Below are 15,120 nucleotides of genomic sequence, written 5' to 3'. Positions count from 1 at the left end.
TTATAGTTTAGAAATTAAATTAGATGTTGATTGTTCACCATGGAAGTATTTCCTCATAACAACTTTCTTTGTAACATGAAAATATGTGGTGATACTTATACCATGATTGCTTTAAACAAAATCTTGTTATGGATACATTTATTTCAAGTTTTTACTTAGTGGTATTTATAACATACTCTTTATCACCGACATAAAAATCACATAACAGGGAAAACATTGCAAAAGAAAAGAACTACAGGCATAAGCATTCATGTATGAATTTTAGACACCTGACAAAACCCAGCAAACTTTGGGAGCAGAGAACAAGGCAGCCATAATACATGAGAGCTTCAAGAATTCTTAGATAGAAGACATGTGAATGGAGCTTTCCTTCCCAAGTCTGATAGAGTTGACATACTCTGTGGGACAATGAGCCGAAAAACCAGGAAATGCCAGTCCTATTATCCTTACCAATATGTGAAACCACCCTTCCTTATACTCATCTCCTTTAATGTAACCCATTGTCAAGCCTCGAATTAACTCCCAAACAGCATTCAAATGTTGTGATAATATGAATCTCATTCCGAAGAAATTTTTATTCGGCTCCTCCTTCACATTCTTGGATGATATGATAAAACACAAAAACAATAAAAGTAAATAATAATTGAAGAGTGGGTTGATGAATCTGATAATGTGACATAGCAAATACTAACTTCTTTAGAACTGAAAATTATTTAATTATCCAATAAAATATTTAGTATCAAATGAATGTGGGTGCAAATACAACAGTGTGTGAACACATTTTACATAAATATAATCTTGTCATCCAAGTTTAAAAAAACAATATATGATCCAATAAATAATGATGAGCCTCTCTCTCTCTCTCTCTCTCTCTCTCTCTCTCTCTGTGCTGACATATAGTATGAGGCATTTCAAATTGAAGTGGATTCAAAAAATAAAAAGAAAGATGAAAATACGTACTTTTTGAATGTAGTGGCTGTTGTAGTAAAGACACTCTCCAAAATGTTTGTACAGGAAGGTTTTGTCATCATAAGGCAACCTGGGGACAATATCATTGCAATAAACCACCCTGAAGTACTTTGGAACAGGGCGATCCAAATGAGGTTCCATGAATCTCCCAAGCTGCCTATTCCCAATTCTAGGTTGGCCAAATGTGTATACACCAAGCAGCTTTTCCATCATCTCCATCTCTTGATGCACTACAAGAACGGTTGGAAACAATATGGCCAGGGCTCCCCCCAAGCTATGGCCGGTAACGATGAATTTTGCATCCTTATGCTCCTCTAATAAGCTTCGGAGTTTAGTTCTGACAATGTCATATGCAGTTTTCTCCTCCTGTGGAGGAGTCTGAGACATGAAAGATTGATCATCTTCATCGGAATCAATGCCTGAGAGCAATGATGATTGAGAGTTGGTTGTATATTTCCCTTGGAGATTAGAGTAGAAGGTGGAGGGTTGATCTCTATTGCCGAGACCAAGGGCTTCTAGGAATCCAATGTGAATTTTTCCCACATTTGGGATTTCATACCAGGAATAATCGAAATCAGTACTCCAATCATAAGCATCGAAAGGTTCAGTGCCCCTAAAGCTGACTAATATCAAATTTGCATCTTTGGGCTTGTCACATAGAATGAAGAGTTGAGTGGACATCTGTTTCTGGAAATCTATGAAGCAAATAAGTAAGAAAAAAGTTGAAATGAATCAATAATAATTTTGAATATTAATATTATTATTACCATTCCAGCAGTGGTAGAAATCAACAAAGTGCATCATCCAACGGAGGTTTACGACATTTTGGATGAATCGAGGGTTCTCATATGCTAACTTAGAAGACATAATGCAGAGGTCCATTAAAGCGCGGTTCCCTAATTGTGGTTTGAAGAAGGGTTCCTCTTCTTCCTCGGTAGTCATAAATTGAAGATCAACCCTGGCGTCTAATTGACCAATTGTACTTACAAAAGTTTGTGAACCCCTCTCAGGTAGTACAACATTGGCTGTATTGAAGAAGATCATGAGTGCATGCAAGTAAGTAAGTAAGTAAGTAAGTATTGAAGAAGATCATGAGTGCATGAAAATAGAAAAACATTGATTGATTGATTGATTACTACTTACTCAGTCAGTACTCACTCACCATGTAGAAAGTTGTGAAGCAGACGAAATAAAGAACCACCGTTGAGAGAGATAAGATTGAGGGAAAAATCAAGAAAGCGGCCGGTCCAGTACATAGGAATAGAAAATATAGCAATTAATTTGAGAACAAGAATGGAAACAAGGATGACCCATCTGCGATCCTCCTCCACATCCACGGATGAAGATGTAGCGGCGCCTAGCAGTGCATAGCGGAATAAGTCCTTAAAACGACCCTTTTCTGGACGCACAATAACATACCTGGTGGACTCTTCCGAATCCATGGTTGATTTGATTTGAGGAGTTGAGTTTTGAGTAAATCACAAAACAACACAACACAAGTCACATGCTGGTGCTGCAAGCAAATGCTGCTGCAGTTTTCTTTGTGCTGTAATAATAATAATAATAATAATGGCATCTGGTCACATACTGCTACTACTACTACGTTTTTTATTTTGTCTAAAAGCGCGCAGCAAATAAAGAAAAGGAATCAGGAGAGAGAGAGAGAGAGAGAGAGAGAGAGAGAGAGAGAGAGAGAGAGAGAGAGAGAGAGAGAGATTACGTTACGTGGTGTCGTGTGTGATGGAGTACTTATTATTATTATTATTATTCATTCATTCAGGTGGGTGGGTGTGGGTAGCAACACAAACCAATTTACGCGCAACAAAGGTTCCCTCACCTCACTTCCTTCACACTCACTCACTCTCTAGTATACTACACATCTGCGTTTCCTTTTCTCTTTCCAACAGATATAGATTCTCCTCATTCTTTGCTTCTTAATTCATTTTCATATGCCATTCATTTATGTTTTCATTCAACTTGATTCTTTCCTGCTGGTTTGGTTTCTACATTTTTTTTTTAAAGTAGCAAAATTTTTCACAAAAGTAAGGTTAGTAATTAAAATTAATTAATTCAGCTTGTGTTAAGATCCATCTAAGAATGATCTGTGCAATGTAAATCGAAAATCAAGTTAGTAAAAATTAAGGGAAAGAAAATCAACGCAAAGAATTATCCTGGTTCACCCCTAAACTTTGGATTACGTCCCGTCCCCACCTCCTGTCAGTTTATCCACTATAATCTTTTGATGTTACATTTCCAAGATTACAATTCTTCCTTCATCTAGGCCTAAGATCAATGATCACCAAAGCTCCTAGAGCTTTATACTTTCCTAGTCACCTTGACTAACCATTGAATCAATAGTTACCTATTGACTTGCCAATACAAATAAGAAAGACGGAGGTCGAACAGAGGTTGCCAACGAAGATGAAGGTTGAACGAAGGTGATAATTGACGGCAAAAATGAACTATTAGCGAACATGAAACTTGGAGAGCCACTTTCTTGAGAAATCAAAAAACAAGAACAATGTATCTTTCTTATGCTGGGAATGAAATGGCCCCATAAACCCCTCAACAAGTTCAACAAAAAAAACATTATGCAAATGAGTTCTAAGCAAAAAATAAACTTGTTTAATAGGGGCAAAAAGTTTTGAGATTTTTATTTTGCCACCACCTGAATTTTCTCATGCGTCCTGCAAATTTTTTTAAAAAAATAATACTTTTATCTACTAGTAAACTGAATTCGCTACATAAGTAGCGGATGAGTAAAAATATCCAAATGCAACAACGTTTGAAGATTTCACACCCCCAAATAACCCCAACAGAAATGCACCGAAACGTCTTGCGGATGAGGTGACTCGGGTGGAAGAAGTTGGTACAGATGCATTAAAATGTGGTTGTTTGAATAAGATAGTATTTGGGTGGTCGTGTGTGTGTTCAGCTACGAAGACTATTAAGCAGGATAACTCATTTGTCTGTCTGAAATTCACCGGAAGCGGCTGGATTTTGATGATGATGATGATGATGTAAATAAGGAAGATCGTCTTGATTTATCTTTTTTGCTAGAGTGAGACGTTATTCATATATAAATATAAAATATTAATTTTCTAACACACATCTTTATCTGCAATAATCCAGATTTAATGTTGCTGACTACAACATGCAATAAAAGAGCAATTTCGTTAGTTTGCATACCCTGAAACAACGTCCATGCGTTCACCTTAAAAAAGGTCAACACTAAAGGTGTAAGAAAGATGGGACATTATAGTCAAGATGAGCATTCTACTAAGCGTTCAACTTCTTTTTTTGAGCATATGGCCTCCTTGCATTCGAGCACACACTTGTGTCGCAGTCATCAAGCACAAGTTAGAAGAGTGCACAGAAAGCAAATCAATCTCCTAATCCTACTCCAGCAGCTTCAGTAAAACACAACAAAAGTGGATCCGCCAAGACATCTCCTTTTAGTTCAAGATGCCACAACAAACCCAGTTTCAACATTGGAAGCACAACTTTCCACTACATGGCCCCATTTGCTAACAGTTGCAGGCCCGAACTCTATTTCAGGTCAACAATTGTCCAATATGTGAATATGTCATCATCAACACCTTCTTTTAAAATAAAAAGGTTATTGTTTTGGTTCATTGAATGATTTAAATTTATACCAAATACAAACATTCAATAAACCTAAATTTAGACCAAATTCATTAATCAACCTAAAATAATCCTAAAATAATTCTTACGTTTAAGACCGGAACAGGGGCGTCTTCGGATTTTAGGAGGCTCTGTGCAAAATATAAAAGTGGTCCTTTAATATAAGTTTTTTTTTTTTTTTTAGAAAAAAACGTCGATTTAAATTGCGTATAATATAAAAAAATCATTTTTATTCTTATAAACATATAAATTATCAATATTAAACCAATTGCATTAAATCAAATGGGATAAAAAATACAAAATAATTATCTTTATATATAACGTCAAAAAGGAACCTTCTAATCTAAGTTTAAATTTTATGCAAAGATTAAAATGGACTAAAATTATATTGACGAGTATAGATAACTAATCTATTGATACTCATATGATATTATATGAACATTAACAATATATAATTATTAGTTTATGGTCTAAAAGTTAATCTATTAATATACATCTGATATTTTATAGGTATAAATAATATATAAGTAATATTATAGGACCTCAAAATTTTGAGCTGAGGCCCTCAAAATTTTGAGGCCCGATGCCGTCGCACACCTCGCACACGTGTGCAAGCCGCCACTGGACCGGAAATAGTAAGGGTGTGTTTGGTAATTCCAATAAGCTAGCTTATAGCTTATTGAACTAACTTATAAGCTTGTTCGAAAAAAAATAAATATGTTTGGTAAAAAGCTTTTCTCATTAGCTTATAACTTTCTTGAGATGCTATTTCAGGTAGCGTTTGAGCTTATAGTTTTTTATACTCCCTCCGGTCCTAAATATAAGAGGAAGTTTAATTTTTAGATTCATTGAGAATCTAATGTATCTGGTTCATAATATGGTCTAGATACATTAGCTTATCAATGAATCTAAAAAATAAACTTCCTCTTATATTTAGGACCGGAGGGAGTAGTTTTTTCCATTTTTAACCTTTAATTTAATTTAATTATTTTTTATAAAATAAAAAACTTACACACGAGAAAAATTACCCACTATGCATGTCCTTTTATGTCTTTTTATATTTATCGATAATTTTAAAAACTAATTTTACCAAACACTTTAATTTCAATCAGATAGTTTTTCAGCTATCAGCTATAAACTAGTTTTCCAGCTATAAGTTAACTTGCTTTTTAACTATATTATGTAGTACAAACTTTGCCTTGACTAGCATGTAGTTTGACTTCTTACTACGCTCACAATCACATACATGATACATCATCATCTCTCCAATATTATGTGTATTACTTACTTCATCAATCATCACATAATCTAAAGACCGACACTTTTTGAAAATATTGACCCCTCATTATCACTACAAACAGTATAGTACAAACAAACAGCCATTAAAACCTGTGGCATTGCCATTTTCATTTCTTATACAGTCAAATCCATTGCCAAAATTGTCAATGCTCTCTGCATCACTCCTTCTTTTTTCTTTTTTTTATCAAAGTTAAAATTTTGACGCCCGTTTGTTTTAGATGTTTAAAAATGAATTTTTTTTTACTTCTTTTTCACTTTTTAGATTTATTAGATAACTTATCTAGTATTAATTAAGGTCAAATATATTAATTATCCAATAAATTCAAAAAACAATACTATTATTTTTCATAATTTTCTATTTAGGTTTTGGCATGGGTAGTAAGAAATAATAAATTTAAACAAGTTAAAAAAAAAATCATGTTAAAAAAAAACAAGTTACAATAATTTTTTTACCTTTAATTTATAAAAAGTTAAATAAAAGTCATCTAATGCATGCATTTGGTTTATGTAAAGAGACAAATGATAAAATATCTTAATTTCTTAAAAGAATTAAAATAAAAATGTAAAATAACCAAAGTTCAGAAACAGAGGAAGTAATTTTTATTTTAAAATCATAGTAGCCATTTTAATTAATTTTTATTTTTGATAGAAGAGAGAAAAAAATTATAATTTACATTGACAGTGTTTTTCCAACCATATTAATTTTTGTTTTTTCTATACTACCGAATGGCCTAATGACATTGATTAAAAAATTAAAAGAAATAATTTTATATAAAATGTTGTATAATTATAACTTCTATAAAAAAATAACAACTTGTATTTTTTAATCCATAACTAATATTCTTGGGAAGATAGATAAACTAATTCATAGTTTATAAGTTTATTTGGTTAAAAAAGATTTATTTTGTAACAAATATTTAAAAAGAGTTTATAATTTGTTTTTCAACGCTATTTCAAGTAGCTTATGAGCTTATAGCGAATATATTATAAGCTAACTTTTTGTTTATAATGAATAAGCAACCGGATTGAATTTGTAATGTTTGATAAAATTAACGGTTAACTAACTTAATATAAAATAATAAATATATATATATATAAATTGAAAGAAAAAATATAAGCTTATTAACTCTTTTTTATAAACGTTTATCAAAAACGTCTTTTTTTTATCATATGAACTTATAAGCTATAAGCTTAATATACCTTACCAAAGTTATTAGCTATAAATCCATCCGCTATCACTCCAGCTAATATAAAAGAAAATCATGCTACATATTTAATTATTTTTGTGAAATAAATTAAATTAGTGACTAGAATGAAACACTTTAAGTGGAGAGTTGAGATCCCTACAAATGAAGTTATACCGACAGTTATAAGATGTTTGATAGCAGTGACTAATCTATGAGCGTGAGTGTGATAAACGTATTATAGAAGAATATAAGTTAATATTTAATTGTTTGTTTGTTTGTTTGTGTGGCTTTGGATTCTTGTGGCAGGCAATTCGTGCTGGTCAGCTTAATTTATTTATTTATTAGTATTTGGAAAAGCACTTGCACTGCTACTGTTGTGCATAAGGAAGAAGAAGAATATACTTTTGCCTTTCTGTTGGGATATGGTGGATGTTGGAGGAGGAGGAGGAGGAGTAAGGTTGTTGATGCTTATGCTGTTCTTCAGCTGCTGCATTATTGCTGTCACTGCCACTACAGATCCAACTGATGGTACTACTTACTTAATTTCTTACTTACTTTCTGCTCTTTGCATTTTGCTACCTATTTAAACCTAAGCTAGCTCTTTCCCTGTTAAATACTATAAATATCTCAACTTGTTTAGATTATTCCTATTACTACTTTGCATGTTTCCTGTTTCATGTTTGAACTTAACTATACTACATTTATTGTCTGTTTGTTTGGTTCATCTCTTCCTATTTTAGGAGGAGGAGGATTACTGTTTACCTAATTCCTTTTTCAAAATTGGGTAGTCTCAAAATTTGGTTAATCTTTAAATATGCAGTTACTTCTGTAAAGGCTATATTTCAAAGCTTGAATTCACCTCCCCAACTAGGTTGGCCTGCTAACGGCGATGATGATGATGATCCGTGTGGTCAGTCTTGGAAAGGCATTACTTGTTCAGCCAACCGCGTTACACAGATGTATGTACTTTCAATCTGCTTGCTTATTATTATTACTTTTGCTTCTGCTTTCTCATCATGAATACTGTTTTCTTACTCATCATCAGTCAGTTATCCAATCTTGCTCTAACTGGAACATTGGCTTACGGATTACAAGGCTTAACATCTCTGACCACTCTGTAAGATTAATTGTCTCATTCGCCAAATATCCATTTTTATGTGCATTGTTTGTTTACCATTGTTCACCGTGACCTTTTGCAGAGATATGAGTAACAACAATCTTGTCGGAACTATACCATACCAACTTCCTCCAAATGTGCAGCGCTTGTATGTCTTGTATATATATGTAGTTGTCACTCTTCAGTTTATTTTAAGTAAAATAATATTATTGTTTTTAACAATCTTCATTCTTTCTATGCAGAAATTTTGCTTATAATAACTTGACTGGGACAGTCCCTTACTCTATTTCTAACCTGACCTCTCTTACAGACCTGTGCGTAATTATCTCCTTACAAACTTTTCCTAGTTGTACCTATCAATCGCATCACATCCACAAGCAAATGTGTTTATTTCCTCATAATTTTTTTGAGAATGTAGGAATCTCAATCACAATCAGCTCCAGCAAGCACTGAATGTCAACTTTCAAAATCTTACTACCCTCTCCAAATTGTGAGGTTTCCTCCAACCATTCAGCTGCATGAAAAATTAGTCAAGTTATTGTTGTTACTGTAACTATAATATATTGATCCTTTTCACTTTTCAGCTTCAATATGATTCAATGAAGTTTTTTATTGGTTGCCATTTGTGCACACAATGTAATAATTTCACAATATTGTTTTTTCATTGCATGTTAAGACGTTTTTTCACAATATATATATACACATAGCCTACAACACTATATCACAAGCCATATGGTTTTGGTAGCTTCATAATTTACACGCTCTTTGTTTGCAACTGGAGCTATTTTTTTGGGTTTTGATAATAATTCGAGACTGAGTTCAAATATTTTTCTTGTTGCAGAGACCTGTCTTCCAACTCTTTGACAGGTGACCTCCCTCAGACTATGAGCTCACTTTCAGGCATAACCACCATGTAGATATCCAAATTATTAATGTTTTGTGCTAATAATTTGCATCTTATTGATTTCATTCTAAGTTGGCATGTTAACAATTGTGTAGGTATCTGCAAAACAACCAGTTTACAGGCACTGTTGATATTCTTGCTAATCTGCCTCTGAATAGTCTGTGCGTCTCTATTGTATCATATAATAATATCGTTAATTATATTTTCATAAGAAACTGGTTGTGTTTATTTTCTCAAATTCTTCTCAGGAATGTAGAAAACAATAATTTCACAGGATGGATACCGGAGCGGTTGAAAAACATAGACCTTCAGTAAGCATTGCCATTATTAGCAAAACTGCTAATTTTTGCCATAAATTTCTAAGACATAAAATATGACAAATTTAATGACAGGATGGGTGGTAATGCGTGGAGCTCAGGACCTGCACCACCACCTCCTCCTGGGACGCCTCCAGTACTTAAAAGCAACCAACACCACAAACCCGGTGGTGGAAGAAGTACCACTGGCCAACATCCCAGCAGCGACACAATCAATGAGGGCAAAAAATCTGGAATTGGAGGTGGTGGAATAGCTGGAATTGTGATCTCCATCATTGTTGTTGGGGCAATAGTAGCATTCTTTCTGGTGAAGAGAAAATCCAAGAAGTCATATTCCGATTTAGAAAAGTTGGGCAATCAGTCTACTGCTCCTCTTCCTTCAAATGAAGTGCATGGTATGCATATTCCCTACAATTTACAGATATTTATTATTATTTTTCATGATGCGGTTGTTAAATGATATTGGATCTCATCCCGAAAGCTAGCTTAAAGGATGAGGGTGCCTCAAACATATATTCATGTGTCTAAAAGATCGGGAACTTGAGCAATGTGAGACTCTAAACAAACTCCAATACCCACCCCGATGCCTAGCGTGGGTCCTGGGTCCAATTCCCACATTTCAATCCTTAACCTATCTGATAAATGTGGTCTACAATTCCATCTATCATTTAGGTGGATGATACACCTTTAGCCTGAGCGTATCGTAGCAGGAAAATTTGGCTTGAACTTGAATACACCTTGGCCACTAATATCCTCAAGAAAAAAACAGATTAGGCAGTTGGCAGGCTAGGAGTACGACCGCTGCTGAGGTAAGGGATGAATAGGGATCTGCGGCAGAATTTGGGGTATGTATAGGTATTCATAGGGTGGGGTGCAAGAGGTTAGGAAATATTTGAGTGCATTTTGGAGAGTCTATTGTTTCTTTCTTTCTTGCTTGTAATGTAATTGTTTTTAGTTTTCCATGTTTTCAGAGGTCTTCCTTTGCATTCAGGAGCTAGTCTCCTGATGCATGTATAGTATATCTATATTTTCATATCCTATCAGTGTGGATAATTTGTTCTATAAGTCAAGATACTATTAGTTATAACACTATTTTACTGGAAGGGTTCATGCTTAACAAATGACAACACCGTAGCAGAGACCTATTTGGACAAGATTAGAGGAATTTATTGCAATATTTTTGAATTTATTATTTAGAACATTGTTGGGCCGTCTTTTTTATTTGCTACTTATATATAACTTCGTCCTTTTCTCATTAGTAATCTTGCTTTACCATATTAATGCCTTCAATTCAACAGTTAAGTTCTGTGTTTCAACTTTGTTATCCAAATTAACATATTTTAATGTCATAATGCAGAAATTACGTCTGTGCAGACTTCTTCCATGCTTGACTTGAAGAAGTTGGATACTTCTGACTCAATAAATATCAAGCCCCCGCCTATTGATCGTCATAAGTCATTTGAGGACAACGAATTCTCAAACAAGCCCACTATAGACAAGAAGATTGTAACAGCTCCTGTAGATATCCAATCATATTCTATAGCCGATCTTCAGATTACTACTGGCAGCTTCAATGTGGATCATCTTGTTGATGAGGGGTCTTTTGGGCGTGTGTATCGTGCTCAATTTGATGATGGAAAGGTATTAACCGTTATTCATGCAATTCCACTCTATGTTTGATTCCCTGGAAAGGGATCAAATCTAAGCAGTATCAATACACATGTGTACATTTTTTATAGTTTATACAAATAATGTTCTTTGATTTAGTATTTTTCCAGTCTCTTCACTCTCTTGATCCCCGAGGGAAAAAACAAAGGATCATAGAAATCTATGCAAACATAGACACCACAGGCATATGATCCCAATAGATACAATGACTTCTTCTACTGTGACAAGCCTTGAATCAATGCATGTGCTTAAAAGTTATGGCTTTAACTTCTTTTTTTAAAATGTTGTAGGTTCTTGCAGTGAAGAAAATAGATTCATCTGTCCTTCCCAATGATTCTTCTGAAGATTTTATAGAAATAGTGTCAAACATCTCCTATTTACATCATCCAAACGTAACAGAGCTTGTAGGTTATTGCTCAGAGCATGGACAACACCTCTTAGTTTACGAGTTTCATAAAAATGGATCACTGCATGACTTCCTTCACGTGTCAGATGAATACAGTAAACCATTGATATGGAATTCCCGTGTCAAGATAGCTTTGGGGACTGCACGCGCTTTAGAGTAAGTTAGTTGGGAACTAATGGGATTAGAAGATATGAATTATTTTAATCTTGTAAATCCAGTTTTCCCTTTGATTTATTAACTCATACCTATCTCTCTTCCAGCTTTATAAATTTCACTTATCATCTTACTTCTTACCTAGCTTACATACTGACTTTTATCAATGTGTTTTACTTGCAATTGAAGTTTTCCACTGATTTATGATATGTGGCAACATATGGTTGGACATAAAGCATTGATATATGTTATAATTGAGAATTGAAACTCAGGACCGGACTTCATCCACAAATTTTGTTGTAGGTACCTGCATGAAGTTTGTTCTCCATCAGTTGTGCATAAGAATATTAAGTCAGCCAATATATTACTTGATGCAGAGCTTAATCCTTATCTTTCAGACTGTGGATTGGCAAACTATATTCCAAATGCAGAGCAGGTGATTTTAGAACTTATGGAACTTTATGTTGTGAATAATGTTTTATAATTGGACGTGATTGTGTTTGATAATAATATTGGTTTTACTCTGTCTGTTGCCGGTTTTCTGCTTATTTTCAGGCCTTGTTGTTCATATCAATTTGTTAATTTCTATTGTTGTTAATCTCTTTGAACTCTTGTACATCATGGATGCTACCTAAAATATTTAGTCATGCCCAATTTTAAAAAACCCAACTAGGGATTGAATCAATGAAGCCATGGATTCATGGTTCATCACTTCATTGAGTCAAATGTAGTTTAAGTACGGTCAAACCAGTAATATTAATATTATGCTATGATATTTCTTTTCTTTTTTTTTTTGTCAAGTAGCCTAGTGGCTAGAAATTCCACCTCAAAGATAGATAAGTGGAGTGTCCGGGGTTCGATCCCCGGCTCCTGCATATATAATGTGATGTCCCTACCTGCCGAGCTAAGTTTGTTTGGCTCAAAAATCAATAAGCATAAAATAACAAAAATCAAAATACTATGATATTTAAATTAATAAATAAACATAAAATAACAAAAATCAAAATATTTTAAATTAATATAGATGGACTGATGGACCATATTATGTTTTATATGGCCATCAATAAGTACATGTATACATGTATATTGTTTTGTCTCAAAAAATGTTATAGATTAAATAAAAAATGGAAATAGAAAAAAGAAACTACAACTATTTTTGCACACTAATTTTCTCTTTTATTGATTTTGAACTGGTTCAACCATCATCTGCGATGCTTTTAAATCTTTTGGTTTTTTGGATTCTTTACATATAGTGCCTTGACTGGTTCAACCTAACAGTCCAACTTTTATTGTGGCATTGGTTATAAGTTATAACATTTATTTATTGAACTTAATTGTTAACGACATTATTCTTCTTATGTCATCTTCTTCTGTAAACTTTGAGGTTAAGTTTGTTAGGAGACAAGCGAATTTGGTTGATAATACTCTTGCTAGGGCGGCCAATGTTTGGGCTAGTTTCCATAGATTTGAGATTATTCCCTTATGTATTGAACATTTATTAGTTAATGATATGAATTAAGTTTGTTTGGCTCAAAAAAAAAAGTAAACAAAGGTTTTGGCATCTAATATGTTTTATGATGGCAACTCGCTCCAGTTGAGCTTCTAATATGTTTTAGACAAGCTTGGGGGTATAATATATTTGGGCAGTCTTGATAACTATATGAATGCAGGGAATTTTCTTATTATGAATGCAGTAACCTGTAGATTGAGTTGGTTAAGCTATTGGCAATGCATAGTAAAAGTGCGCTAGTTGGGTTAATTGATTGGAAAAGTCGTTTTATTAGCTAATTTTAAAATATTAACTAGGTAAACTGTGCAGTACCCTAGGATTCTAACTAATTTACCAACTGCCTGCCTGAAATTCCATTGGATGTATTTTTATTTTTATTTTGAATAATTCCATTGGATGTATATTTGTTTTGCACTTTAGTTGGAATGATCATGCTCTTTACCCAGTGACATTAACTTTAGTGAATTGTTGAATTAATATTTTTGTTATGTTCAGATATTAAACCATAATGTTGGATCTGGATATGATGCACCTGAAGTTGCGTTGTCTGGTCAGTATACCTTTCAAAGTGATGTCTACAGCTTTGGGGTTGTCATGTTGGAGCTTCTAAGTGGACGGAAACCATTTGATAGGTAACAATTAAAAAAATAGGGATCCGCAGAATTTGAAGTTACAAATAATATAATATTATTATGGGGTGATGATTGTTAAAACATTTTGTAACAGCTCAAGGGCAAGACCGGAGCAGTCTTTGGTTCGATGGGCAACACCCCAGCTTCATGACATTGATGCATTGGCTAAGATGGTTGATCCTAAGTTGAAAGGGCTATATCCTGTTAAATCTCTATCACGTTTTGCTGATGTTATTGCTCTTTGCGTTCAGGTATTGTTTAATACGTCCTTTACTAAATGCTCAATATGGGTGTATGGATAATGGATAGAAAATATCTGCTTGTGTTGATGCATCCTGATATGATTTTTTTTTTGGGGCAGCCGGAGCCTGAATTCAGACCACCAATGTCAGAGGTGGTTCAAGCGCTGGTACGATTAGTGCAGCGAGCTAACATGAGCAGGCGGACGTTCACATTTGGAAGTGATCATGGAGGATCCCTACGAGGAAGTGATGAGCCAGCTATACGTGACATCTAATCTATTCTAAATCCGAACATAATCCTTCTATTGTGTTACTACAATGTTCCCAAAGCTAATATTGTACTAAAAAATTTCTGGTTTTTTTAAACCCTCAATCTATAGGCCTTTCTAAGTTAGATTGAGTGGAGTTGGTGGGGACTGGGGAATATGGATTTAGGAGGAAATGTATTTGGGGTGAAATCCATCTCCTGCTGCTGCGGGATTGCACCAAAATTAACCAAGTTAGACAACGGGTATTGAATGATATTTTAGTCACTATTATTTTTGGAATTTTGTGATATAGAGACAATTAGTTAACTGGTTGCAATGTTGAAACTCTGTTTAGGATTTTTTTTATTTTTTTTTTAACAGCAAATTATATACATTGAAAGCTCCAAAGAATATAAGAGGTACTCAAAAGGAGATTGGGAAAAATACAGCCTGCATTATATAGCAGGAAAACAAAAACTAAAGACAATCAATTTAAAAACTAATAGGCAAACTATCCTAAGCCAAACACCGCAGCTCTACTCTAGGAACACCATACCACCCCACTCAACAAAAGCCACCACTCAAGTACTCTAACAGCAGCACTGAACCAAACAGCAGAGAAGCCTGAGAGAAACAGCAGAAACACACGGCCACAGGACATGAAACAACACCAGAACCCAGCCCCGGACAACACCAAAACCGAACATCAACACCAAAATTTAATGGCCAAAACACAAGCAGGGTTCCCACTTCCATTCATAAAACAAGCACGGTTCGATCTTCAACCTATGAACACTCCATCACCAGGACAAAATCTTTATCA

At 34.1% G+C, this 15,120-nt stretch overlaps 2 protein-coding genes across 4 annotated transcripts; one reads left to right on the top strand and one right to left on the bottom strand.

Annotated features, from left to right (window-relative positions):
- Positions 1-68: 68 nt before the first annotated feature.
- On the bottom strand, positions 69-2,616 carry LOC123889515 (triacylglycerol lipase OBL1). Its single transcript, XM_045938877.1, has 4 exons — positions 2,132-2,616; positions 1,737-1,994; positions 961-1,664; positions 69-597 (listed from the first exon to the last, which is right to left on the bottom strand). The coding sequence occupies exons 1-4, from the start codon at positions 2,409-2,411 to the stop codon at positions 340-342; spliced, it is 1,500 nt and encodes a 499-aa protein (XP_045794833.1). The 5' UTR covers positions 2,412-2,616; the 3' UTR covers positions 69-339.
- A 4,438-nt stretch (positions 2,617-7,054) lies between these two features.
- Positions 7,055-14,634, top strand: LOC123889512 (protein STRUBBELIG-RECEPTOR FAMILY 7-like). Of its 3 annotated transcripts, none has more exons than XM_045938871.1 (16): positions 7,055-7,628; positions 7,921-8,059; positions 8,146-8,217; positions 8,300-8,365; positions 8,460-8,531; positions 8,636-8,707; positions 9,059-9,130; positions 9,217-9,282; positions 9,370-9,432; positions 9,514-9,833; positions 10,796-11,079; positions 11,397-11,668; positions 11,969-12,101; positions 13,671-13,807; positions 13,902-14,058; positions 14,169-14,634. In XM_045938871.1, the coding sequence occupies exons 1-16, from the start codon at positions 7,523-7,525 to the stop codon at positions 14,322-14,324; spliced, it is 2,187 nt and encodes a 728-aa protein (XP_045794827.1). In that variant the 5' UTR covers positions 7,055-7,522; the 3' UTR covers positions 14,325-14,634. The 3 variants fall into 3 exon arrangements, with proteins under 3 accessions (XP_045794827.1, XP_045794826.1, XP_045794825.1); XM_045938870.1 differs by having other exon boundaries at positions 7,168-7,317; positions 7,446-7,628; positions 9,217-9,432; XM_045938869.1 differs by having other exon boundaries at positions 7,168-7,628; positions 9,217-9,432.
- Positions 14,635-15,120: the final 486 nt, after the last annotated feature.

The sequence above is a fragment of the Trifolium pratense genome, linkage group LG6, assembly GCF_020283565.1.
Source record: "Trifolium pratense cultivar HEN17-A07 linkage group LG6, ARS_RC_1.1, whole genome shotgun sequence".
Taxonomy (NCBI): domain Eukaryota; kingdom Viridiplantae; phylum Streptophyta; class Magnoliopsida; order Fabales; family Fabaceae; genus Trifolium; species Trifolium pratense.
Note: the sequence above shows the minus strand (reverse complement) of the source record. Positions and strands in the feature narration are given on the sequence as shown.